The 25906-nt window shown below is 38.6% G+C and overlaps 6 protein-coding genes across 21 annotated transcripts; 3 read left to right on the top strand and 3 right to left on the bottom strand.

Moving 5' to 3' along the window:
- Nucleotides 1–5054: 5054 nt before the first annotated feature.
- LOC104822699 lies at nucleotides 5055–7569 on the top strand. Of its 6 annotated transcripts, none has more exons than XR_002024545.1 (4): nucleotides 5055–5927; nucleotides 6067–6303; nucleotides 6597–6750; nucleotides 6848–7569. XR_002024545.1 is itself a non-coding variant. In XM_010554015.2 (2 exons), the coding sequence occupies exons 1-2, from the start codon at nucleotides 5512–5514 to the stop codon at nucleotides 6122–6124; spliced, it is 474 nt and encodes a 157-aa protein (XP_010552317.1). In that variant the 5' UTR covers nucleotides 5055–5511; the 3' UTR covers nucleotides 6125–6387. The 6 variants fall into 6 exon arrangements, 1 of the variants encoding a protein (XP_010552317.1); XR_002024544.1 differs by having other exon boundaries at nucleotides 6843–7569; XR_002024546.1 differs by having other exon boundaries at nucleotides 6597–7105; nucleotides 7213–7569.
- On the bottom strand, nucleotides 7541–11323 carry LOC104822700 (chaperonin 60 subunit beta 1, chloroplastic). Its single transcript, XM_010554016.2, has 15 exons — nucleotides 11198–11323; nucleotides 10530–10744; nucleotides 10304–10429; nucleotides 10093–10230; nucleotides 9914–10009; nucleotides 9579–9821; nucleotides 9241–9475; nucleotides 8992–9161; nucleotides 8801–8878; nucleotides 8614–8685; nucleotides 8420–8524; nucleotides 8238–8330; nucleotides 8051–8143; nucleotides 7845–7968; nucleotides 7541–7742 (listed from the first exon to the last, which is right to left on the bottom strand). Exons 2-15 carry the CDS (start codon nucleotides 10728–10730, stop codon nucleotides 7729–7731), a joined length of 1788 nt encoding a protein of 595 aa, XP_010552318.1. The 5' UTR covers nucleotides 10731–10744; nucleotides 11198–11323; the 3' UTR covers nucleotides 7541–7728.
- Nucleotides 11324–12148: 825 nt separating this feature from the next.
- Nucleotides 12149–16215, top strand: LOC104822698. Of its 4 annotated transcripts, none has more exons than XM_010554013.2 (9): nucleotides 12149–12411; nucleotides 12910–12986; nucleotides 13080–13224; nucleotides 13301–13374; nucleotides 13481–14047; nucleotides 14261–14845; nucleotides 14935–15147; nucleotides 15245–15400; nucleotides 15496–16215. In XM_010554013.2, the coding sequence occupies exons 1-9, from the start codon at nucleotides 12384–12386 to the stop codon at nucleotides 15685–15687; spliced, it is 2037 nt and encodes a 678-aa protein (XP_010552315.1). In that variant the 5' UTR covers nucleotides 12149–12383; the 3' UTR covers nucleotides 15688–16215. The 4 variants fall into 4 exon arrangements, with proteins under 4 accessions (XP_010552315.1, XP_010552313.1, XP_010552316.1 ...); XM_010554011.1 differs by having other exon boundaries at nucleotides 13077–13224; XM_010554014.2 differs by having other exon boundaries at nucleotides 12150–12411; nucleotides 15499–16215.
- Nucleotides 16216–16677: 462 nt separating this feature from the next.
- On the top strand, nucleotides 16678–19464 carry LOC104822695 (2-oxoisovalerate dehydrogenase subunit beta 1, mitochondrial-like). Its single transcript, XM_010554000.2, has 13 exons — nucleotides 16678–17038; nucleotides 17380–17491; nucleotides 17569–17604; nucleotides 17719–17778; nucleotides 17854–17911; nucleotides 18015–18112; nucleotides 18218–18307; nucleotides 18377–18445; nucleotides 18525–18611; nucleotides 18731–18826; nucleotides 18907–18984; nucleotides 19082–19168; nucleotides 19250–19464. The coding sequence occupies exons 1-13, from the start codon at nucleotides 16872–16874 to the stop codon at nucleotides 19283–19285; spliced, it is 1074 nt and encodes a 357-aa protein (XP_010552302.1). The 5' UTR covers nucleotides 16678–16871; the 3' UTR covers nucleotides 19286–19464.
- On the bottom strand, nucleotides 19219–21967 carry LOC104822696 (TATA-box-binding protein 2). Of its 8 annotated transcripts, none has more exons than XM_010554007.1 (10): nucleotides 21747–21967; nucleotides 21394–21473; nucleotides 21216–21303; nucleotides 20854–20925; nucleotides 20700–20750; nucleotides 20534–20578; nucleotides 20319–20411; nucleotides 20126–20227; nucleotides 19949–20022; nucleotides 19219–19236 (listed from the first exon to the last, which is right to left on the bottom strand). In XM_010554007.1, coding segments are annotated over exons 2-10 (603 nt in total). In that variant the 5' UTR covers nucleotides 21471–21473; nucleotides 21747–21967; the 3' UTR covers nucleotides 19219–19235. The 8 variants fall into 8 exon arrangements, with proteins under 8 accessions (XP_010552309.1, XP_010552307.1, XP_010552308.1 ...); XM_010554005.1 differs by lacking the exon at nucleotides 19219–19236 and adding an exon at nucleotides 19563–19759 and having other exon boundaries at nucleotides 19945–20022; XM_010554006.1 differs by lacking the exon at nucleotides 19219–19236 and adding an exon at nucleotides 19563–19759.
- Nucleotides 21968–22475: 508 nt separating this feature from the next.
- LOC104822694 (hemK methyltransferase family member 2) lies at nucleotides 22476–24896 on the bottom strand. Its single transcript, XM_010553999.2, has 3 exons — nucleotides 24694–24896; nucleotides 23769–24581; nucleotides 22476–23495 (listed from the first exon to the last, which is right to left on the bottom strand). Exon 3 carries the CDS (start codon nucleotides 23478–23480, stop codon nucleotides 22695–22697), a length of 786 nt encoding a protein of 261 aa, XP_010552301.1. The 5' UTR covers nucleotides 23481–23495; nucleotides 23769–24581; nucleotides 24694–24896; the 3' UTR covers nucleotides 22476–22694.
- Between the last annotated feature and the right edge of the window lie 1010 nt (nucleotides 24897–25906).

Genomic DNA, 25906 nt, shown 5'->3' with positions numbered 1-25906 from the left:
AGGGGGATTATCTCTTTTACCCTCAATGTGCTAAATGGACTTCTACATCTACCCTCCTCCTATCCAAAAAAAAAATTTACTTCCAAAATACCCTCTCAAATGTACATTGACCAAAATAACCTTATAATATTATTTTATATTTATTTTTTAAAATAAAAATCAGTATTCTCTCTCCTCAAAACTAGGATTTCTCTCTCCTCCATTCTTCTCTTTCGATTGAAGCTTTCTCTCTCTACATTATTTTCTCTCTCCTCTGAAATTGGGATTTTTTCCTCAAATTTTGACAAAATCATAGCAAAATCTGTATGAAATCAAACAGAAACTTAGAAATATATAAGCGGCAGTCGAAAATCCCCGTCTTTTTATGAATATTGATGGTTTTAACGTTTTTTTGTATATATTTTTTTAATTATTTACTAAGCTTTGTCATAGATCCATATCAAATCTGTGTTTAAGTGTTTTTAGAATATAATTGAGTCATAGATCACACAGTTATCTATCACAATAGTCAAAGTGGACATATAGAGCACAAAGGTAACAATGTGCATATCGTTCATGGATTACAACAATAATACGGATCACAATAGATAGGTCATAAAGGTTACATACGGGCACATAGTCATATGGGTCACGAGCCATTAGGATAATGATTGACATAGATCATTAGGGTGATAAGGTCATATGGTCACACGGTCCCATGGTCACGTGGTCACACGGTCTCATGGTCACATAGTCACATAGTCACATGGTCTTTAAAGCCTAACATCGTATATTGACAAAGTGTTACGTGAATGGTAGGAGAACGTCTACAACAGGAGGAGAGAGAAACCGCAAAATGATAACGGTTGTGAATGTGGTATTTTTGCAATAAAGTATATTGATGCAATTTATCTTGGTAAACAACAAACGTTATGTCCCTTGATATGTGCGATAATGTCTCCATGATTCATGAGTAGTTGGCAGCCACAATATTTGTTCATGGCAAGGTGACGAAAAAAACGTGAATTTTTTTTTTACCAAGTGACTTATTTTTTGTGTTTGGACATTAACTATGACTCCCTTTTATTTGTTTCGTAAAATCCTAAATTATGAACTTTAATTTTTTGTTTTTGATTATTTTGTATATGAATTTATATATGAACTTGTCGGCGAGAACGCCTAATTTGTATCTGAACTTATTTATGAACACATTATTATATCAATACAGTACATCATTAATTATTCAAAGGAAACATTAACATCGACAATGTCGGAGAGAACGCCTAATTTGGAATGAAGAGACAAAATTTATTTAATAATGGTGTACTTTATTTTGTGTAATAATGTGTTAAAAAAATTTGTATAATAATGTCCAAAAATATTTGTATAATAATGTTATATTGTGTTTGTACAATAATGTATAAAATTTTTTGTATAATAATGTATTAAAATAATTCTGAGTAAATATAGTTACCCAATAATTACTATTTATTTTAGCATATATGTGACTCTTATTACACACTAAATAAGTTGACTCATATGAGTCATCGTTGTGACCCATTGTGACCAGCCTGTGATCATGTGACCGAAGTGCAATTTTGCACTGTGTGACCATTGTGACCGACTGTGACCTGTGACCGAAATGTATTGATAAATCTAGGTCAAAATTCAGTTTTTAAACTTTGGGATGGTTTATCAGAGTCTATATATCAAATATATAGCGTGTATGAAAAATTTTCAAAATATTTTAAGGGGTTTGTAAATGAAATATACCAAATTTATCAAAGTTACTCATAAAACATTATGAAACATATAGGAATACATTTGGAATAACAACTTTGAAACATAAAAATAGTAAAAACTATATTTTAATGTTCGAAACAATATAAAATAGGTTTATGAGAGACGTGTAACATTGTAGAGTGATTAAATTAATAAAAATCGCATGGATCGAAGGTTGTGACCGGTTGTGACCGACTGTGACCCATTGTGACCAAAATTTACTGTGGGGTCCACATGAAGAACTAGTCAGAATTTCAACAGATTTTTATGTTTCTGGGGTCCACAATTATTATTTCTATTTTTATTTTTAATGTGGGGTCCAGTTTAAATATTCAACCCTATATAATTCTTCAAATCTATATTTTTTTCTCCCAATTTTTAACTTCAAATTTTATCTACAATATTTTTCACCTAATATTTTCTGTAAAATATTAAAAAATTCAGATTTTTTATTAACAAAATTCAACATATTTTGTTGTACTCCATTTTCACATAAAATCATCGAAAAATGCAGTTTTTTTTAGGTGTTTTTTTCCTCCACTTTGAATTCAGCCGTATATATGTTCCCTTCAACATTTTAATGTTTGAAACAATATAAAATAGGTTTATGAGAGACGTGTAACATTGTAGAGTGATTAAATTAATAAAAATCGTATAGATCGAAGGTTGTGACCGACTGTGACCCATTGTGACCGAAATTTACTGTGGGGTCCACATGAAGAACTAGTCAGAATTTCAACAGATTTTTATGTTTCTGGGGTCCACACTTATTATTTCTATTTTTATTTTTAATGTGGGATCCAGTTTGAATATTCAACCCTATATAATTCTTCAACTCTATATTTTTTTCTCTCAATTTTTAACTTCAAATTTTATCTACAATATTTTTCACCTAATATTTTCTGTAAAATATTAAAAAATTCAGATTTTTTATTAACAAAATTCAACATATTTTGGTGTACTCCACTTTCACATAAAATCATCGAAAAATGCAGTTTTTTTTGTAAGGTGTTTTTTTCCTCCACTTTGAATTCAGCCGTATATATGTTCCCTTCAACGTTTTAAGTCCAAAATTTTCTCAACAACAATTTCTACCCAGATTTTTCTCTAAAATATAAATAAATTTATATTTTTAATAAATAAAAACCGAAAATAAAAGTTCATGCTATCAAACAAACAAAAAAAAATCATAATTAGGGTTCAAAACAAAATAAACAAAGCACTTGGTAAAATAAAAGTTAACACTCTGAACTTTACCACGGATAAATATTGTAGCCATCACCTGCTCACGGATCAGGATGACGTTGTCGTCGCATATCAAGGGGCACAACGTATGTTCTTTACCTCTATAAATCGTTTCAACATAGTTGATTGCAAAAACATTATATTCACAATCGTTATCATTTTGCGGTAGTCCCTCCATATACTAAATGTCGAGTACATCACCATCAGATAAAGATTTTGATCCACCCAAGAGACACGCCGTCGGAACGAGATGACATAACATATGTCAGCAATATTATCCAGATATCACTGTGTGACATTGTGACCATGTGACCGTGTGACCGTGTGACCGTGTGACCGTGTGACCGTGTGACCATGTGACTATGTGACTGTGTGATCATGTGACCGTGTGACCATGTGACCGTATAAACTTACAATATTTGTAATCCATATTCCGTGTGACAAAAGCTCTTTCTCGAAACTTGGACTCCGTAATGTATCCAGTCCTGACTTTCTCAAATGCTTTATGGTCTGACCGTGTGACCTTATCCTTCGAATCCTCATGTGATCGAAATTCATCAATTTCACTCAATTTTGACCACAAACACAACATTTTATTTCAAAATCTCGAAATTTTCAAAAATATCCAAAACTTTAATACTTTTATCGATCAATCTCGAAGCCACCTTCAATTCAATTGAAAGAAATCTAAAATCAAACAAATCTGAAAAAAAATCAAAATTTAATTACCATACAATTCTCATTCTCGTTCGAAGATTACGAGGAAGATGAACTTGAATCATGTTCTTTGCTCTCGTCGTTACTTCTTCTTTCAATCTCTGATGTAACCTAAGATTTTGATGGGTAAACGAAATTTATGAGAGAAATCGAGATTTAAGGCACAAATCGACGAGAGAGGGAGGAGAGTTCGACGATTTTGAGAGAGAGAACGAAAGAAAAATTGAAAAAAAAATGAAAATAAGAGAGGGAACGGATGAAGATGATAAAAGTGAAATAAAATAAAGATGATTTTGAAGTTACGTTCTTTGTTATCGTCATTTTTTCTTCTTTGAATCTCAAATCTAGTTTAAGATTTAAAGAGAAAACGAAATTTTTTAAAGAAAACTGAAGGAAAATTGAGATTTAACAATAAAAATCTGTGATTTTTTTAGAGAGAGAATAAAAATGGTGAAAGGTAGGAGAGAGAGAAGAACCACGAGAGAAGATAATGAAGTTGTTACTTTTATTTTTTTATTTTGAATTTTTTAAATTAAAAAAAAGAAGGGTTTTTGGTCTTTTCATAAATATTTGAGGGTGTTTGTGTCTTTGACATGTGAAAGAGTGTTTTTTGTTTAATTTTTTGTTTTGAGGGTATCATCAGAAGTACAAATAGCAACAAGAGGGTATATCAGCTATTTCCCCACTTTTATACTAATGATTTTTGGTGCCGACAGAACATGATTTCCTGTTTGTCTAAGTCATCGGACAAAGCTAAAGACAAAACAAAAAGGCCGTTTAATCATTACACTGCACTCCTTTGAAAGGCTGATCATAATTATATATTATTGTTTGATTAAGAAAGGGCGAGGTTAATGTCGAAATACTAAGCATGGATCACGCAGGGGTCATTTAACCATACTTGGATGTATATGGCTATAGACATATAGTAAGTAGTAATACGTAGTTAACATATCGATATTATCCACCATAATATATGGTTATAAGATATGGTCATTGTAATTTTCTCTTGAACCATGAGTTCTTTTGCCTATTTGAAGATGAAGTAAGTTGAAATCTGAACAACATTTATATGATAATACTGTTATCTAAACCAATATTAAAGAAGGAAACGTTTTTTCAATTTGATTTTATTTGAATCATAGAGGGAATCAAGGCGGACAGTTACCTTTCAAGTTGAAAAAACTTTGCCTTTTTGGAGCCATTTCGAAAAGATTCCTTTTTTTTTTGGTGTAATCTTGGTTGGTTCTTGTCAAATCTCGAGAGAAACAAGCAAAGAAGGGAAAATTAACAAGACTGTACAAATTCATCATTACCTTCTTCTTCTTCTTTTCTTCAAGGGACAAGGGTGAAAAAACAAAAGGTTCGGTTCCCTTTTCTCTCTCTTCCTGCTCTCTCCGTCTCTCTCCCAAAACCAGAAAAAAGTATCTGCCTTTCGATTTCTTTTCTCCACAATCCTCCGTCCGTGCCTGATTGTTGTAATTAGCATTGCGCGGGCTCTGCGTTTTGTCTGTTTCCTTGTCTGATCAGTGTTTTGTCTAAGGTTTCAGGATTCTGTTAGAGAGAGAGAGAGAGAGAGAGAGAGAGAGAGAGAGAGAGAGAGAGGCGTATATATCACAGTCTCTTCTTCAAAACCCTTGTTGGGTCTCGCTGGGGGTTCTTGTTCTAATCTTGACATCAAACTGTTTCTTTGGTTCTTTTGTTCGAAGATTCTGGCTTTCTTCCATCTGGGCACACCAATGGGCTATAAAAGTTGTGAACTTTGAGGATAAGAGTGGGTTCTCGTTGATGATCATCAGCTGTTTCCCAGACCCAACATATGTTTTGATGAGGGTTTTGCTGTGTAAGATCCAGTGTCCTTTCATCTGTTTCTGTAAGCCATCTCCTCACATATACACGGCAGGTTCTCTGAAGTTGGACAACACGCCTCACGTATCGTCCACAACGGTTGTTTCGGCTAATGATGATCATCTAGATGATACCCATGAAGGCAATGATCATGTGGATGGTCATGGAAATGAGTTTAGAGAAGACAGTAGGGTAGATGGAAAGGAAGAGGAAGGTCAAGATGCTGGTAAGGTTCTCAAGAGCTGTCTAAGAAAGGCGGATTCGGGTGAGACCGAGAGGGAGAAGAAGAAGAAGAAGGTACAGTGGGTGGATTTGATAGGGAAGGAGATTGCTGAGATCCGAGAATTTGAGCCTTGGTGGGTCGTAGTTTATGTTAATTTCATTCTCTACTGAAGGAAGAACTTTGATTTTATGCATCCAAGCTTGCCTGCTTTGCATTTATTGTACTGGAAATTTGTTGTTCTCATTGTGTAATGAATCCTCTTATGCTTGCAGTGAAGAAGAAGATATCGGCTATCAAGGTGGAAAAAGTTGTGTTTGTGTTATCCTGTGATCAATCATCTCAGTTTTGGAGGGGGATAGTCCGAAGGTGGCTCTGTTCATTTTGTTGATCCAACGTTGGGTTCCATATTCAAGGAGGTACATATAGAATCTGCATCTGTGTTCTTCAGCCAGTCTGCAATCACTCACCTGACGATTTTAGATTCAGAAAATCTGCATTCTTTTTCTTGTGTAAGAATGTCAAAGTATTGTCTTCCGTTTTGTTTGTTTCTCCATCCACACTTAATGAAGTTCGTCTTCCATTCCGATCCTGAAGCGAAAAGGTTTTATATCCATCATTAGCATCTGCATCATTCTCTAGTTCTGCAGCTTCTTCCATCTGAAATCTTGCTTATATCTGTTCCAACCCAAAGTAGAGCAACTCATCTTTGTGAGGAAAAAAAAGGGTGTTGGTTATATATGCCCCATTTTTAACCAGTAATCCAAAAAGGATTTAACAGCTCTTTGCCTTTGATTGTTTATAGATTTCATCAGTTAATTCTGAAGTTGGAAATCAGCGATGCAGAGAAAGCAAACTTATGTTGTTCTGTGTTGCCAAACATTCGGTTAGATCCAAAGTTGTGAGTTGCAGCCTTGAAAGAGATTGCAGATGTTGTCTGAAAGGGCCATGCTTTCAAGGTTCTTGATTCCAACTGAAAGCATATTATCTGACAGGTCCAGCAAAGAGTGTATCTCATGGCTTTGTTTGCTTTGTTCCATTTCACTATCAGCTCAGCCCACTGAACTACGCAAGGAATGTGAATAAATCTGCAGCTGCTGAGTATGTTAATGGAGTTCAAATCATTCCAGCCAGGTTGCCATTCTCAACAGGGTTATTGGCAAAGAACTTGTTGAAAGACACTAGTGTTTGCAGCTGGGTCAGGGCGGAGATGTATGGAGCAACGGATCCGGTTAAGGACTTGTTTCTCAAGCTCGGAAACTGAAGACGGGTGCTGATGTTGGAGAGAAACGATGAGAATCCACCCGCGAGCTGGTTTATCCCGGAGATCCAAATGTTCTTGTTTGTTGAAGTAGTTTAAGTTCCGAGGAATTGTTTTTTTTTTAAAACCTAACTCAAGGATCCCGGTTTCTTGAGAATAGGTCACGGGAACTTCACCTGAAAGCTCACCTGGGGCAAAAGCAGGGAATTTGTCATCCACCAAGTATCAGAACCATGTGGAGAACTGGAAGCTGGGAAGTTATCAGGCTGTTCCCTGCAAAGGGCTGTTTCTTGAGAGAGCCAAGACAGACAAAAACTGGCTAATTTGAAGAGAGACCCTTAGAGCTTTGTTGTGTGAGAGAATTATGCTTGCTGATTTCTTTTCCAGAAAGCCGTCTTGAGAATTCCCTCCCCTTAGCTCTGTTCCAGCAACAGAGTTGGAGAAATTCAAGTGGGTTTTCAAACTTATGTTTGAAGAAATCATATGGATGGCGAAAGGACAAACATCTTATTGAAAAGATTCCAAATTTCGATTCGATCGCAACACAATCTTGGGTTCAAAATCATTACACTCGCACTGGCAAGCTTAAATGAATCCGTTATCCCGGAGAGCTATTCTCCTCCGGAATATTCTCCTATGTCTTGTCTTCAACCCACTCCTCCGGTCTGCATTCATCTCAGTACGGATACCCTGAATCCAGAACAAAGGAACACAGAGAAGATTCAACATTTGGATTTGACCGAAAAAACATGCAGGCAGTGTCGTGTAATAGTTTAGTTGTCTGAACTTAACCTGAGTTGTCCATCGGATTGCCGACGGGAACTGGCTCTGGCTCCTTGATCTCAACCACAACACAGTCGGACATCAAGAATGTCTTTGCAACCGAGGCCGCATGTTCCAAACAACATCGGACAACCTGAATGAATCCAAGAAGAGAAATCAATCCAGAATCAAGAATCTTTGTAATGGAGACAGCAAGTCTTTCATGGGAAACTCACCTTTGTCGGGTCAATGATGCCTGCAGACATAAGATCCTCGTACTTTCCAGTTGCGGCATTGTATCCGAATCTCGGGTTATCATTGGAAAGTACCTAAAATGCGATAGTAATGGAGCTTGTCAAGAATCTGACCGGAGTCAAGTTGAACAAGTCAGGATAGTTTCTGTTATGTTAATGTTAATGTTACCTTCTCGCTGACCACGCTTCCGTTGACACCAGCGTTTTTGGCGATCAATTTCAGAGGGTAACTCAATGCTCTTTTGACGATGTCTGCTCCAACCTACAAAAGGCAAATCCCGAGAAAATCCTGTCAGAGATCTCAGAAGTTTTACAAGTTATGGTTATAAATCTAAAGGGTTGGCTACTAACCTTTTCTTCATCATTTTCAAGAGTGTCCTTAATGGCATCAACCTTGGATGAAAGCCGAAGAAGAGTACAACCACCACCAACAACAATACCTTCCTCAACAGCAGCCTTAAAGATTAATAAAAAAGTTCTTAGTCAGATAAATTCCGAGGATGTAAAGAAATACACAAAAAGCTCCTAAACAATAATAAGCTCACCTTTGTAGCGTTAAGAGCATCTTCAACTCTCAGTTTCTTTTCCTTGAGCTCTGTCTCAGTCTGTGCTCCGACCTTTTAAAGCAAAGTTGCAACATCTCTAGTGAGCATCATCGCTAAACTTGTTCCTATGTTATGGGAACCGAACAAAAGGGATAAATCTATGAGCTTTGTGGTTAACGGGTTTTACCTGAATCACAGCTACTCCACCAGATAGCTTTGCAATTCTCTCGTTGAGTTTTTCCTTCTCGTAGTCTTGCTCAGCTTGCTGCACAAATATATAACCATGTTTATGCACCCGGAAAAGCTATTACCGAGACACTAAAGATCATGGCATGGGTGTGCATTATGCTAGAATGTTCCATTAGCAAAAAAATATACCTCAATGAGATTCTTAATCTGGACCACACGCTTGCTGACTGCATCCTGAGTGCTTCCATCACCCACAATGGTTGTACTCTCCTTGGTGAGCACAACCTTTGATGCATTACCCAGAACTTCTTTTCCAGCTTTGTCTAGAGAAAGACCAACTTCCTCTCTGATTACAGTAGCTGCAACACAAATGGAAAGAGGTTGGCTGAGATGAATACATACACCGAACTCGATATCAATATACAGACATTTACTTACCTCCAGTCAGAATGGCAATATCATCAAGGTATTGACTCTTCCGCTCACCAAATCCAGGAGCTTTGAGAGCGGCAATCTTCAACGTTCCCCTAAGCTTGTTAACGACAAGAGTTGCCAAAGCTTCTTGTTCAATGTCCTCTGCAATTATCAGGATCGGGTAGCTGCCTCTAATGGCATCCTCTAGAACTCCTACAAGATCCCTTGCATTTGTAATTTTCTTGTCTACGAGAAGCAACTGCAACCAACACAAACACATTAGAACACAATAGCCTGCCTCGAAATGAATAACATGTTCGCCAACATAACATTTTAATGAGTCGATTATATGAATCCAGTACCTTGCAATTCTCGTACTCAGCTGACATTTTCTCGCTGTCTGTTACAAAGTATGGGGAGATGTAACCGCGATCAAATTGCATCCCTTCCACGACATAGAGATTGTTGTCAGCACTTCTCCCCTCCTCAAGAGTCACCACACCCTTCCGGCCTACTTTGCTCATTGCTTCAGCAATCATGTTACCAACTTCGTGGTTGTTCCCTGCACTAACCGCTGCAACATCTGAGAGCTCACTGTCTTCAACCTGTAGCAGTAAGATACATCTTTCAGAACCCTTTGCTATTACAGAACCTTCCAATGAGTTGGACAGATAAAGACATATCTACATATTCTTACCTCCTTGGACATGTTCTTGAGCTCGCTGACCAAAGCCTTAGTTGTTTTCTCAATGCCTCTAGTGATCAATACAGGGTTTGCACCAGCAGCTACCACCTGAACAGTTCCATTCTTAAGATCAGCATAATCTTCTTTTGAATTCTACAGAAGAAGGCAAGACAAAACAAGACTATACAGACCTTGACACCCTCAGCAATGAAACCTTGAGCAAGGACAACAGATGTAGTTGTACCATCACCAGCCAAGTCATTGGTTTTGGCTGCTGCTTGTCTCACCAGCTTAGCACCAATGTTCTCAACTGGATCCTCCAACTCAACCTACAAAAAAGAATACTTGTTTGAGTCTATGAACAAAGAGAAACACCATGTCAGGGGGGCAAAACATTCATACCTCCCTAGCAACAGTGACACCATCATTAACGATTTTGGGTGACCCATACTTGCTCTCAAGAACAACATTTCGCCCTTTTGGACCAAGTGTGACCCCGACAAGGTCTGCCAGCTTGTTGACACCAGTCTTATTACACCACCCGAATCAAACACCACACAAACCATTAGCACATGGAACAGAACTCAAAGAGAACAATTTTCCATGATTGAAACATAAAACTCCTCACTTGAAGTTTCTTTATAGTAGTCCCATCCTTGTTGAAGTGCAACTCCTTGGCTGCGCATACCACAGCAGATCGGACTCTTCTGGGGGCCACGTTCTGTCTCCTCCCGAATGAGCTCGAAGAAGATAGTTTCTTATCCAATATGTGGCCATTGGGAGCTATCATGGAACCGAGGGAAGACGTGGCAGTGAAAGTTGACGCCATCTTCAGCTCACACACTGAGGAATTCAACAGCAGAAAAAAAAAACATTTTTAAAACGGAAAAGCGTTATATAACACACAGACCCATACCCGTTTCATGTACAAAACCTCATCTTTCAAGTCAATGTGAATTGTTCTCATATGCACAATTGAAACAGCACAAAGTAAGAGATTACCACACTAAAATCAAACAGTGCAACGAGAAAAGATAAAAACACACAAAGGGAGCGCATTTTCAATTTTCATAATCAAGCTTCCAAGAGAAACCTTGAACAAACTCAGAAAACACTCATCGACAAATAAAACACAGATTTTAAGATGCCCATATAGCCAGTGCGCTAAAAGGATGCCTTTTCCCGTCTCAACGTTTACCATCGAACCAAACAACCGACAATTTACGAGCACACGCGCATATATACATTGTACGACATATACTGCAGAGGAGCTCAGCATACGAAATGGGCACGAACCTTGCCGGAGAAGGGCGGAGACTCGGAGGAAGAACTAGGGTTTTTCGCCGGAAGGGGTTTTTCCGGATAAGGTAGCGGAGGATAGAAGTAGGTTTATCTGCCTCGTTCCCCTTAAAAGAAATGAAGATTTGTTTTTTTTTTTTTCGGTCGAAGTTTTAATATAAAGGCCAAACGGTCTCTTAGCTCTTGAAGCTTCCGTCAAATCGTGACCGTTGGATTTGATTTCGTTTTGTTTTTATATTAGAACAGTCTAGAACTTTAGAAAGGTAAATCGGATTCTGGATCCTTTTCCGGGTCGAGCCTGTTTCTGTTAATGGGCCTATTGATCTCCTTGGGCCCATTTTGCTTTCGGATATTTCCGTTTTATGAATTAAAATCCATTGACCATTGACTTTTTATTTTTCCTTTTTTCTTTTGTTGCCTTGTTTTTCCTTTTTTGTGCACCGCTTTTTATTTTCCTTTTTTTTTTTTTGTATTTTTATATATTATAATTATTATGTTATATGCGCATTTAGATTTTCCGAATCTACTTTGTTAGAGTTTCAGATAGTTGTCTCAATAATTTTTTTGTTAAAGGGAAAGAAAAAAAACGTGATGTTTTTTAAAACAATCAATAAAAAACTATACTTACCAATAAAAGGAAAACCGTCACATATGAATATATGAATTGAATTGGGACTGATAACATGTTATCAGACTTTCAGAGGACACAATTTTTCGTGACATAGAACCCACGTATATTTTTACATTTTTTTTTCTTATATATATATATATATATTATTTGTTTTGTCCTAAATTTGGGAATAATCAACCGGCATAGAGATTTTCTAAGAAATGGGAATTTCTTAGGCAGTAAGTAATTTTCTGTAAAGAAAACCCTAAAAATACAAAGTAAAGAAATTAGGAAAGTGAGCTCGTGGAGCTATTTGAATCACTCGACGTGCACGCTTATTGGCCTTTTCCTCTTCCCCGAAGAAAACCCCTCCTCTCCTCCCTTGGCGGCTGCGGCCATTAGACCCAAATCTCTTTTCCTTCTCGATTTATCCCTTAAACCCTAGATTCGATCTGGGTTTTTCTGATTTGGGTTAGGGCTTTTCAGATTCTCCTATCCCTCCTCGTCTCTTGGTCGCATCGCCTATCCGAGAAGGATCTATCAAATCTCCATTCCGTACCCAAGTTTCTTCGAATGGCTACCATCGCTCCTCCCGCGGATCGTATCCTTCTTCTCATGTTTCTCGATATGGGCTTACTTTGTTTCGATGTTTTCTACTCTCTCTCGATCTGGGTTCTCTGAGAGTTTGGATCTTGAATCGAGCCGGGTTCTCTCGTTTCGCTGTAATTCGATTTGTGCCCGACTCTTCAATTCTTTTGGTTTTGCGTAGATTTATTAGGTTACTAGGTTCTATTTGATCTTTATTTGGTCGATAAGATTTTCTGTGTTCCTATCTTGTGTTTAGGTTTCTAAGATTTTCATTTCAATCAATTTGCCGTGCGGTTAAGCCATGCTAAGGCTTTTGCTTCTTGTGTTCCTATCTAATTCTGTCGATGAAATTGTTTATTCCCATTAGGAAAATTGGTTGCTTGGCACGAAATGTTGGTTTCCGAATTCTCCCGTCTCAATTTTGATGGTATTTGGTGTAAATCATGGTTGAATTTTGCGTCATATCTATGGCAGAGAAAGTTGTTGGTTTCCTTCACTGTGTTTCTCGTAGAAGCTACCGATTTGCTGCAGAAACTGTCATTGGACTCACAAGCGAAGGCTCTGGAGATCCCTGAGCCGACTAAGAACGTAGGAAGCAGTTGATTTTGTGTCTATATCTGCAGTTTTTGTTCTGTTGTCTACTGTTCACATGTTGCGTTATTATGTTGTTATCTGCAGCAGACTGCAGTTTACCAGTATGCAGCTGTAGATTCGAATGGTCAAGTTCCGTCTTATGATCGATCTTTGACACCATTGCTCCCTAGCGACGCTCTGGACCCTTCAGTCTGTTATGTTCCGAATGCTTATCAGCCCTACTATTTTGGAGGTTTGACCCATATCTCCCTCCTTTTTCGCAATTATGGTGTTTGAGCACGCATTGGATAACATGCTGAACATTTCAGGATATGGGAATGGTCATGAATGGGGCGAGTATACGGGGTACACAAATCCTGATGGTGTTGATATGACTTCTCCTGTATGCGTCTTATCTCTGTCTGATGGCCTTCAACACTTTCATTATCTTCACCTCTGCTCTGCTAACCAATTTGGTCTTTTGTGTGCCTGCTCAATCTTTCTTCCAGGGAATTTATGGGGAGAACGGATCTGTTGTGTACCCACAGGGATTCGGGTATGCAGCATATCCATATTCCCCGGCAACAAGTCCCGCTCCAACTGTCGGCAGTGATGGACAGATGTTTGGTGCTCAGCAATACCAGTACCCTTTCTTTCCTCTCTCAACCGGTTTTGCTTCCTCTGTTGCTGCTGCTTCTCAGGGGGATATCTCCACGAACAAAGCTGCCGATGAGAAGACAATTCCTGCAGATAGTAAGAATGCTACTGCTACTTCAAAGAGTGGTATTGCTAAAGGAAACAATGGCTCAGCTCTGGTGAAACCGCTGAACCAGGGTACTCTTAACTCCACTAATTTGTACGGGAATGCTGCTCTGGGAGGGGGTTTTGCTGCTGGTTATCAGGATCCCATGTTTAGCTATGATGGGTTTTACGCTCCCATGTCATGGCATGATGGCTCCAAGTTTTCAGATGTGCAGAGGCATGTGTCTGGAAGTGGGGTTGCATCATCTTTTTCCAAGGCTAACAATGTGCCTTCATCAAGGAATCAGAACTACCGGTCAGATTCTCATTACATGGTATGCTGATATGTTTCTGAATTTAATTTCTTATATTAATAAGGCAGTTTATCTGTCCAGCATCCAGCCCAATCGTTGAGATCACAGGTTCCTCAGTCGTTGAGATCACAGTTTCCAGGCCTTGTAGTGGTCTGATTGTTGTCAGGTTAAAAACTTGAGCACAAGTGCCTCATTCCTGATAACGCATAACGCCAAACCAATTTTTTTCTGCAGGGTTTACACCAGCCCACTTCAATGACAGGATTTGGTACAGCTCAGGGATACAACAACAGGTACCCAAGCAAGTTGTACAATCAGTACGGTAGCACTGTCAGATCTGGTATGGGTTATGGTTCGACTGGGTATGATTCAAGAACAAATGGTAGATGGGTGACTGCCGACAACAAATACCAAGGCCGGGGCAGGGGTAACAATTACTTCTCGGGAAGTGATAACATAGATGGTTTGAATGAGTTGAACAGGGGGCCCAGAGCAAAGGGCCCAAAGAGCCAAAAGGGTGCGTCGGAGGCTAGCTTTGATGTGAAGGGGCAGACCGAACAATCCAGTGTAACTGAGACTGGTGAGACAGACAAAACCTGTGTTGTTCCTGACAAAGAACAATACAATAGAGAAGACTTCTCTGAGGATTACTCAGATGCTAAGTTCTTTGTCATCAAGTCATACAGCGAAGATGACATTCATAAGAGCATCAAATATAGTGTGTGGGCTAGCACACCAAATGGCAACAAGAAACTCGATGCAGCATATCAGGAAGCTCAGCAGAAGCCTGGTGACTGTCCCCTGTTTCTCTTCTTCTCGGTCTGTATCCAAATTCTGAACTCATTTTTATTTTTTTATGTACCGGCTCATGATGTTATTGACCCGTAATACTACAATTCTGTGTTCAGGTCAATGCAAGTGGACAATTTGTTGGGGTCGCTGAAATGATAGGACCAGTTGATTTCAACAAAAATGTGGAGTACTGGCAACAGGACAAGTGGACTGGTTCCTTTCCTCTGAAGTGGCATATAGTGAAGGATGTGCCCAACAGTTTGTTGAAGCACATTACCCTCGAGAACAATGAAAATAAACCTGTTACGAACAGTAGAGACACACAAGAGGTAAAAGTCAGCATTTGTTGAATCATCTTTTCTCTCTTTTGCCCTGCTTTTTTTTTTTTTGCCATTGACGAACTCTGCCTGTGGGATCATATAATAGGTCAAACTGGAGCAGGGTTTGAAGTTAATAAAGATTTTCAAAGAACATAACAGCAAGACATGCATTTTGGATGATTTCTCATTCTACGAGGTTCGACAAAAGACGATTCAGGAGAAGAAAGCCAAGCAGCAGCAGCAGCAGCATACCCAGAAACAGGCAAGACAAAAAGATACAAGTTTTAAGTGGATCGAAATTCCGCAGTTGTGTTTACTTGTCTGTCGTCTAATATCTGTCTCTCCATAATGTGGCAGCAGGTCTGGGAAGGGAAAGCTACTGATGACAAGAAGGAGCCTGCAAATGGTTCTGCAACTGCTGAGGTGACAAAAAAGGAGTATGCTCCAGCTTCTGGTGATCTCAAGGTTTCTGAAAATGGCTCAGCTGCTAAAACCGGGGATTCTTCAAACAAGGCTAAGCTTGTAGAGGCAGTGCCAAATGGTCTTTAGCTTCTTCACGTAGGCTTCTTCCCATGGCAGTCCTCGACATTATCCCCTCATAAGCGCCATGGGAAAAGAAGAAGCAGCCGTCTTATTGCATTGCAGAAGCGTGTGGAGAATCTGAAATTTGCTGTGTAGGAGAAGAGGAGGCTTCTTGGAATCAATCAAAACTCAAAAACGTTGGTAGTGCCGACAAACCCTTTTTCTTGTTTTAGGATCTGATCTGACTTTGCCCTCTAGAAGTTGTTTCCCTTCATGTTTCAAGCATATTTTCCTTTTACATTGTTCTTATTTTTCCTGCCTTGTATATGCGTAGAAGCAGGGTGGGATTTGTCTTTTTTTTTTTTTTTGGATTTTAGGCAGAGACAGAGATTTCGATTTCGTGTTTTTTTTTTTTGTTCTCTTGTTTGGGGGGGTGGGGGTGTTTAAATTCTTAGTTTCCTTTTTTCTTGGTTTCAGACACATATGACCCTTTTGAGTTCTTGATCTGGTTTTAATTTCCAGTTTAGATTTTATGATATATGTCATCTTTTTCTATCTTCGGTTTTATCGTTCCAAGCGATTTTGTTTAAGAATGTTTGAAATAATTATCTGATTTTGTTTTTATTTTAAGTAAGCTAGGTAATGTCAATTATATTCAGTCATCATTATATCATTAGAGATGTCTATTTTATTCCCGGAATTAGTATGTGGAGATATCTGTTTAAGAATATTTGAAAATATAGTTTTTTTCAGTTAAATTTTGCAATTTTTGAGAATGACTATTTAATTACAAGTACAACGGTGAAGACAGACCCTGTCTGATTCATAATTTTCATAACATATTATCCAATTTTGTAATAATTAATATTAGAAATAATTAAGTTGCGCAATTAATCTTTAAAGATAATTACGGTTGCCTCAGGATAAGATTCATATGTTTTTGCTTTGGTGTCATATTATCAGATTAGATTTGACGTTCAAACCTGTATATTAGCTTTAGCTTTTGGAAAATCTCGGATCTGACGTGGCAGGATTAGGCCCTCGGAAACTCCAAGATCATCCCTTCTTCTGAAAAGCAAGAACCTTTACGTCGTCCTCGACTCTTCAGTTCTTCCTCTGTCGCAATCGTTGCTTCGTTGAAGATTCTCAGATTGAATCGATCGTTGGTGGCTTTCGACTGTCATCTCCGAAAGTTTCTATCTTCTGCGCTAATGGCGACTATTTTCAGAAGATTCAGCCGGAGAATAGCTTCTTCAGGTACGGGTCATGGAATCAGGAGGCTATCGACGGCGGCGCGTGAATCGGAAACTGCGAAGTCGTTAAATCTCTATTCAGCCATCAATCAAGCTCTTCACATCGCCTTGGACACTGATCCTCGGTGAGATATTTTTTAAAAAAAAAAATTGGAGAAACGAAAGGTTGCCGGGATTTCTTTTTGTTTGTGTACATCTCTCCGAATGCTGTCGATGACCACAAGTTCCTATATTCTTTACTGTTATGAACGCTTCAAATCAGGGGAAAAAAGAACAGCCAAACACGATCTCGGAGCCTGTAACTGGCTTGTCCAATGTTGTGTTAGTGAGGATTATGATTATGGTGTTTTCTGTCTCTTGAGTCAATGTCTTGTGAATGAAGAAGAAGGTCTCCTTTTTCTACTGAAACTGGTAGGAACTGTTTTGAGTTTCCGACTTTAATGGTGCAATGCAACTCTTGTTGAAGCTCTTATGTGTTCGGAGAAGATGTTGGATTCGGAGGGGTTTTCCGCTGCACGACAGGTTTAGCCGAACGGTTCGGGAAACAACGCGTTTTCAACACTCCTCTTTGCGAACAGGTGTGTCTCTTCTTGATTCTCCATAGATACAAAACAAAACGCCTTCAACAATTTTGACACTGTGTTCCTTGAAACAGGGTATTGTTGGATTTGGCATTGGTCTGGCTGCTATGGTGAGTTCTTGTTTTTGTTTGCAGTCGGAATGTCTCATGCCCTCTATAAAACACGGAGAGATAATGTACTTGCAATGCTCTATGGTAACATCTTCTGATGTCTGGTTCTAACAGGGTAATCGAGCCATAGCAGAAATCCAGTTTGCAGATTATATTTATCCTGCTTTTGATCAGGTGAACATTCCCTTCGAGATAAGTTTTGACTTACACTGCATTGTTTCCCCCTTTGACGGAAGTTGTGGTTCATAGATTGTTAATGAAGCCGCAAAATTCAGATACCGAAGTGGTAATCAGTTCAACTGTGGAGGTATTTCCCTTGATTCTTCTTCATCGTCCTCTAGTATCTATCATCTTTGATCTGGACATCAAAATTCTTATACTCACTTGAGAGTTTTGTCTGAATCTCTAAGGCCTTACGATAAGAGCACCATATGGGGCAGTTGGTCATGGTGGGCATTATCACTCACAATCCCCTGAAGCTTTTTTCTGCCATGTCCCCGGTATCAAAGTACATCCTCTCTTCTTACATTCTATCCGTCCGTCTTTCCTTTGGATTTTCATTGAAACGTTTCTCTAGCTTCCCCTGGAGGATATGATGACAATTGTTTCTCAGGTCGTTATACCTCGTAGCCCACGGGAAGCCAAGGGACTATTGCTGTCAAGCATCCGTGACCCAAATCCTGTTGTCTTCTTTGAGCCAAAGGTACGTCCTTTCATATAGATGGCCTCCTGTCCTGAATGTCATCTGATTGTCATAAGCCTTTTTCTGCAGTGGCTGTATCGTCAAGCAGTAGAAGAGGTTCCCGAGCATGATTACATGACACCTTTATCAGAGGCAGAGGTTTGAAGTTCGTTTTTAGGGGTCTTTTCTGTAGGAAGAACTCGCACAAGAGACACTAACAAGGAGAAATAATTGTCAGGTCATAAGGGAAGGGAGTGACATAACCCTTGTTGGATGGGGGGCACAGCTCACCATCATGGCACAAGCTTGCCTTGATGCCGAAAAGGTTAAATCACCGGTTTAAGCTTTCTCTCTATTTGAAATCATGTCTAGGTTTGATAAATTCAGATTTCTTTCTCACTTTTGCTTGATCTATTGACGAAATGTGAGTCGGGCGTCTTGAAGGAAGGGATCTCCTGTGAACTGATAGATCTCAAGACGCTAATCCCGTGGGACAAGGAAACCGTTGAGGCCTCTGTCAGTAAAACTGGCAGACTTCTGGTAAGCCGAACAAAAACAATGTAAAAAGTTGCAGCAAGCTTTTACCGAACCTATAAATTTACCCTTGCTTTCGGTTGTAGATCAGCCATGAAGCTCCTGTAACGGGAGGCTTTGGAGCGGAGATATCTGCTACTATCGTGGAACGTTGCTTCTTGAGGGTAAACAAGAAAGAACTATCCATAACCTGTGGTCATCGAGCACCCACTGTGTCTTAAGATAATGGTAAACAGTGATTAAAGTTGTTGTCTTCTGCAGTTAGAAGCACCTGTATCCAGAGTGTGTGGTCTGGACACACCATTCCCTCTAGTGTTTGAGCCATTCTACATGCCCACCAAGAACAAGGCAAGTTTCTGGTTCTCCTTGCTCTGTCTTCTCCCACATCCTTGTGTTCGGTTTCTGACACTACCAATCTGTGTGATGCAGATATTGGAAGCAATCAAATCGACTGTGAAATATTAACCAATCTGACAAGAAGAAGAAGAACCGGGACAGTGCAGCTGCATGGTTACATTGAAAAACAATACTCTCTGATCTGTGGAAGAAATCTATAGGGATATGGAAATATGCTTATGGTCTACACTCATGTGAAATTGTGAATAAAGTATCACTTTATAACAACACTAACCCTTGGACTTCAATGAACTTCATTAGAACACATCAAAACTTCGTGATCAAGACTTTAATATCATCAGAATTAACTGATGAAAAGAGTATGAATGTGCCAAAACATGGTAAGTAGAACTAAGAAACTCGTCTTTGGATAATGGCAAGTATCTCATCTTTGGATATTACAAAAGCCAGAGTGGATCTCCAGAAAGAAGTAAGCCTTTAAGAGTTACTTAGGAAGTATCAGTCTCCTTTCTGTATTTACAATATGAGTCAGACCACAAAATGAATCTCTCTGAAAGCGCTTGCCAGTTGCCACACCTAAATCTGGAAACAGTTTTGGAAGATGATGGATTCAGAATGGGGCGAAGATAGGCATCACATTCTCACCTCAACATATGATTTCGAATCTCATATTCGGGTTCTGGTGTTATGCAGTTAGATGCAGAAAGATCGCGAACGAACGAGCATGACCCACGATACAGAAATCTTTAGGAAGACAGGAGACGTACATACTATTGCTGGATCTTCCTGAACTCTGTCAGAACTGGGTATATATTCTCAAATGCAGTGTAAGTCTCCTCTCTCATCTGATAGTGACCTCAGGATTTTTATCAGATAGGAAAGGTAGACAACCTCGCACGGCAATACAACAAAAACAAAAGGCAAAAAAACTGAAGAAAGTAACATTACCTTGGCTCCAGTAATAACAATCTTTCCAGAAACGAAAATAAGCAGCACGATTTTCGGCTGTTTCATTCTATAAATCAGACCAGGGAATAGCTCAGGCTCGTACTGGATCAATAAGAAATAATCACATCAGCACGTCGATTATGATACCAGTGGGAAACTTGAGGAGAGTAAGGGCTGGCTAGAGATCACTTACACTTGAAAAAGCACCGTGAGAGTAGTTCAGGCCTTCAAGTCTTATAGGAAATTTCACGTCACAGGAGCCTACGATATTCTGAATCTTGAAATCCTGCAGAATGCAATTAGATATTGTAATTAGCTTCAAAGTAACTTTTATCTGAAACAAAGATGAACTTAAATCACAGGCAATAAAACAGCAGTGTATTTGAGACTGACACCAGAAACAAGTACCTTGAACTTTGCAGGAAAGCCAAGCTTCTGAACTATCCGAGCGTACTGAAGAACAAAAAGCTCATATTAGGCTATATCTTAAAATTGTCACCCAAAGTTCATGCGAAAACTAAAAGAATTTCACCACAATGACAATATATTATCAACTTGACAAGTTATAAATTACCTTCCTTGCCGCTAGCTTTGAAAGGTGTTCACTCTTAGCCCCAGTACACACCTAAAATTGATTTAACCTTAACCATTATGCCATAAAGAGAGTATGGAGCAAAATATATATGTACCAACTCCACCATTTCACACCCATAAATACAATAACCCACCATCTTTCCAGAGGCAAATATCAACGCAGTGGTCTTCGGTTCTCTTATTCTCATGATTACAGCAGCAAAACGCTGGAAGATAAAACACAGAAAGATCAAAATAAGGCTGTGAACAAAGTAAACTAACAAGTTAAATTAATGGCAGATAACATAGGCTACACCTTGCGACAGTCATATTGGGCTGAGAAAGACCTATGAAATAACACCAATGTATTACTAAACATCTCATATATTATCCATCAGTAATTTAGACTTAGACCAGCTACAAAGACCTAACACTAACAAGGTCAGTGTAAAGAGCACTGAAATTGAACCCAATCAACATATTTTATAATAAAACAACATTGCGCAAAAATTCAAACCTTGGGATTATATTCAGCATTTCGAGCCTGTAAAGCTATGTTTTTAAGATTCAGCTTGCAGTCCAAGTTCACAGTCGAGACAATGTTCCTGAAAAAAAAAAGATCTTTTCATTCACCAGGAAAAAAATTTCCCGACAATCCTGAAGGCAAGACACACGAACAAGACAAGATAACTAACTGGAGAGTCGGAACGATCCCTGAAGGATGCTTGGAGAGATCCACTGGCTGATTTCCTTCCGATCCCTGACCAGCCATTCCCTAAAAGTTCACAACACGACCGTTATTAAAACCATAAACATCAATTCAACTAAACCATGCACTCAATTCGTGTCTAAAGCTGACCAACAGCCACAGGAAAGGAACAAAAGGGTGTACAAGACTACAGGCATTCATATCGATCCGAATCTGATCCACTGGCTGATTTCCAAACCCACGATCCAATTAGAAAAACAGCTTAATGGGTACGGAAATTTGATATCTTTTCAACCGATTGCACGCATCCGCCTCAAAAAAGGGAGAAAAATATCAGACCTTTTTCCGCTAGTTAGCTATCCGAGTTTCGGAATCGAGATCTAGGGTTTCAAATTCCCCAACGATTTCAAGAAAATCGAAAAAGAAAACAGCGAAAGGAGGTAGGAAGATTCGAAAAGGTGAAGCTTTTATACGAAGATCCAAGAATCGGTGGGAAAAGAGATTTGTAAATCGGTGCTTATATAGCAGAGATTTCCTTCTCTATGAATTCCCCCTCGGCAACTTGATCGTGCTTTGAATCTAATAGATCCCAGGGACATATATATACACAAATAATTATATTTCGAAAATACCCCTTTCTTTTTTCGGTTTGGCCAAAAGGAGTGAGGGTAATTTAGGGAATTCGTCCAGGCAAATCTACTATGACAGCTCTCGTAAGTTTTTTAAGAAACGTCCAATATTCTGCCGCCACGTCAAATCCCTAGGTTATCGCTATATTTGGTTTCAGACGAATATGGAAAACAGTAGACACTAATATCTATGAAAACGTAAACAACTGATCACAACAAGATTCCATTTTCTTTTTTGTAAACTAGGATTTAATCATAATCATACACTAAATTATGATTTAACGAAATACCAAACTCAATATATATATGAATCAGTGATTTAAAATATTGTCGGTTTTTGTAATATACAAGTATTATTCAAGTTCAAGGTTACCAGGAGATAGACGATTTTCTCATTCCCCATGAATTAATTTCGGTGAGGATGTAACTGGTTCGAGAATTAAACCAAACCAAAAGCACCGGTTTATATCCCGGTCCAACACAACCGGGTTGAGACAGGGGATTGAAAACAGAGGAACTGAATGAGCATTGGGAGAAACATCCCCAACTATTTACAACAATACAAAACAAGAATGCTTCCTATGAAGTAATAACCAGTTTCAATTGCTCAATGCACAAGTATTCACCCATGATTAAAGCAAAAAGACGCGCAAGAGAATCAAACTTTTCCTCCGGCCTCGTCGTTGTGGTGTCTCCACAAAGACAGAGATCTCGGAAGCTGAGAAACCAACGACTCCAAGATCTTTGGAACTCCTTTGATTGAGGACGACGATGTCTCCTTGTCCCCAGCTCGAACATCGTTGTCTCTACAGAACTTGATGATATGGAGATTCTCTTCTTCGGTTGATCTCTGAACAACGATCCTTGACGAGTAACCCTTCTTTCTCATCATCAGGCATATCTCAGATGGGTTATTTGAGGTTAGTGTCACCAAGTACAACCAACCCTTCTCTGACAACAGAAGATCAGCAACCGGCAAGATTTTGTCGATAACAGTCCGGCCGTTTTCCCCTCCGGCCCAAGCAGATGCGATTCCGCCCCAACCCACTTCATCTTCGGGTGTCGGTACATAAGGTGGGTTAACCACCATAACATCAACCGAACCAGCGAGTCTCTTCTCCAACCCAGAAGCAATATCAGTACAGATTACTTCTGCATCAACGCCATGTGCTTCTAGTGTCTCACGTGTTACTCTTGCAGCTACAGGGTTTAAGTCTGTGGCCAGATAGTGAACGCCTCCAACCTCATTCCCAAGCAAAAGGGCGAGGGATGTTATGACATAGCCACTTCCACAGCCAATTTCCATGCAGATTTTTGGGTTTTGATCAATGAGATTGGTTCGATCAGCAAGAAGGGCGTCGACCAGTGCAAATGAATCATCACATGGTTCATAGACCTCGGGATGTGAACTTACAAGCCGAATCTGGGCAATTCTCGATGGCATATCTGATCAAATGACCTGAAACAGCAATCACTAATCAATACATACCTCAAATAGCACACAGAAAGTACAAACCTTTATTGTTTCTAACGAAGAAAAATTATGACCCACATCGTCCAGATTACAGAATACAAGACAACAAGAAACTTCAGTCGAAACCATAAAAGCTTGAATCTTTGCAAGCCCGACTTCAGATTCTCCAGAGATTCGTATCGGGGAGGATCCGACAGTGATATCGAAGTTTCCTCCCCATTGGTCGCGGAGAGGAGAGAGAAAGAGAGGGAGACATACCTGAGAGTAAGCTAACAGGAGTAGACGATCGACGAGACAACGGCGGAGGAGACGGAGATGGCGAAAAAAATCACAGAGACGGCGGAGAGAGATGGAATACCCTAAACGAGTCGACCGTCTTCTGAGCCATTTTCTCAATCTTTTTAAATTAATTAAATATAATTTTGCAATTTAGTCCTTATAAATACTATTATCTTGATATCTCCTCGAACTTTTGATTGTTGAGGAATAAAACTTCGAAACTTTCGATTTCAGCCCGTAAGTTTCTGAATTGCAACAAAAGGAATCCACTCATCGATAATTGGTGTGGTATAGTCTTTCAGGATTTATGCGCATGTTTGTGCCCTCTTCTTCGACCTAATCGGTTGTCATCTACTTTTGCAAAAAAAAAACAAGGTTTTTTTTTTACTAGTGAAATCTTATGGGATAATTTATCAAAAAAAATCTTATGGGATAACATTTTTCTCATACCGGTATCTTGTTAAGTTGAACGATTAACTTCCAACTAATATTATCTTTTACCAAAGAAAAAATATTCTTATTATCATATGTATACTTTTTTTCAATGAAAATACACAATATCAGTATTTTTTTATTTATAAAAAAATAAAAACGAAAAATTAGAACTTGATTTAGATAATCGATGGATCCCAGCCATAAATATGCAATAAATAAGACAAGAGATCATAGAGAGACGGTGGATGCATTAGGGTGCACTTGGAGTTGGAGGAGGAGGTGGTCTTGGCCCTTTACTTCTCGCAGGCCTCGAGACACTTCTGGGCACTCCAATCTTCGATTCTTCTTCCCTAAACCCTGTTTTTAATTTCCCCCACGGAGACAAAATCATTTAAGCTCACCATTCTCTACAATAAGTTTTTGTCTTAAGGGAGAGAGAGAGAGAGAGAGAGAGAACAAAGGCGCTTACTTGTCTTAAAAGATCCATGGGATTTGACCAAAGGTGTGTTCGAGGCAGATAACAAGAGGAGAATCAAAGTCAGTAACCATACAACTTGCCCGTACATTTTTTTAACGCTTGGGCTGGATTCTTGCACCTTATATTATAACTCAACAGCATCAAATTCCGAGTGTCTGAATATATATATATAATATGTCATGTATTTATATAGTCTAGAGAGAGAGAGAGAGAGAGAGAGAGAGGGAGAGAGAGGGAGACGTGTCGTCTTCATTTTGGTGTTAATGATTATATTCAACGAATGAATATGTGGTGTGGTCTTAGCGTGACACCATGCACATGCACGCCTGCTGAAATGGTCAAAGCTCATTAAGTTCAAAGTTTTTTGGCCCTACAACATGGGAATCCCTTACTGCTTTTCGGTAAATCTTTTTGTATATGTAACTCTTCGGATATTAATATAACAAAGCACATTTATACCAAAAAAAAAAGTTCAAAGTTTTTCAAACACGAGGGATGATGACTCCAACCACTCATTGTAATTTACATGTTGAATTCACATGAAAAAAAAAGCATATTATTATACACATAAATAATTGTAATCTAGGGGTGGGTATAATATCCGAAAAAACCGAACCAATCCGTTATTCGATCCGTATCCGAACCGAAAATTCGGATATCCGGAAAGTACGGATCGGATACGGATATTTATTTTCAAATATTTGTCGGATACGGATCAGATACGGATATCAAATTCGAATTATCCGACATATCCGATCCGATCCGTACTAATTAATAATATTATTAAATATAAGAATAATTTGGTATAGAGATTTAAAATATTTTATATTTACATATATTTAAGAAATATTTTATATAATTGAGATTTAGAATGTTTACTTTTTTTAATATTAAGATTTTTTATGTTTAATTTTTAAAATTTTAAACTTCGAATACATTTGTATATGATAGATTATGATTATATTTATATTTAAATTGATTTTAAATATTTAAATCATAAATTTTAAATTTTGAATATAAATGACCTATATAATTTATTTATTTAAAATTTTGGTCTTTAATTTTATTTTTATTTTTATAATTTTTATGTCGGATACGGATATTCGCAAATATTCGTGATATTTACGGATATCCGAAATTTCGGATATTCGTAAATTACGGATCGGATACGGATAATAAAATCGAGTATTTGTACGGATACGGA

Source organism: Tarenaya hassleriana, unplaced genomic scaffold, assembly GCF_000463585.1.
Source record: "Tarenaya hassleriana unplaced genomic scaffold, ASM46358v1 Cleome37, whole genome shotgun sequence".
NCBI lineage: Eukaryota > Viridiplantae > Streptophyta > Magnoliopsida > Brassicales > Cleomaceae > Tarenaya > Tarenaya hassleriana.
The sequence above is the reverse complement of the archived record's forward strand: the minus strand, read 5'-3'. Positions and strand labels throughout refer to the sequence as shown.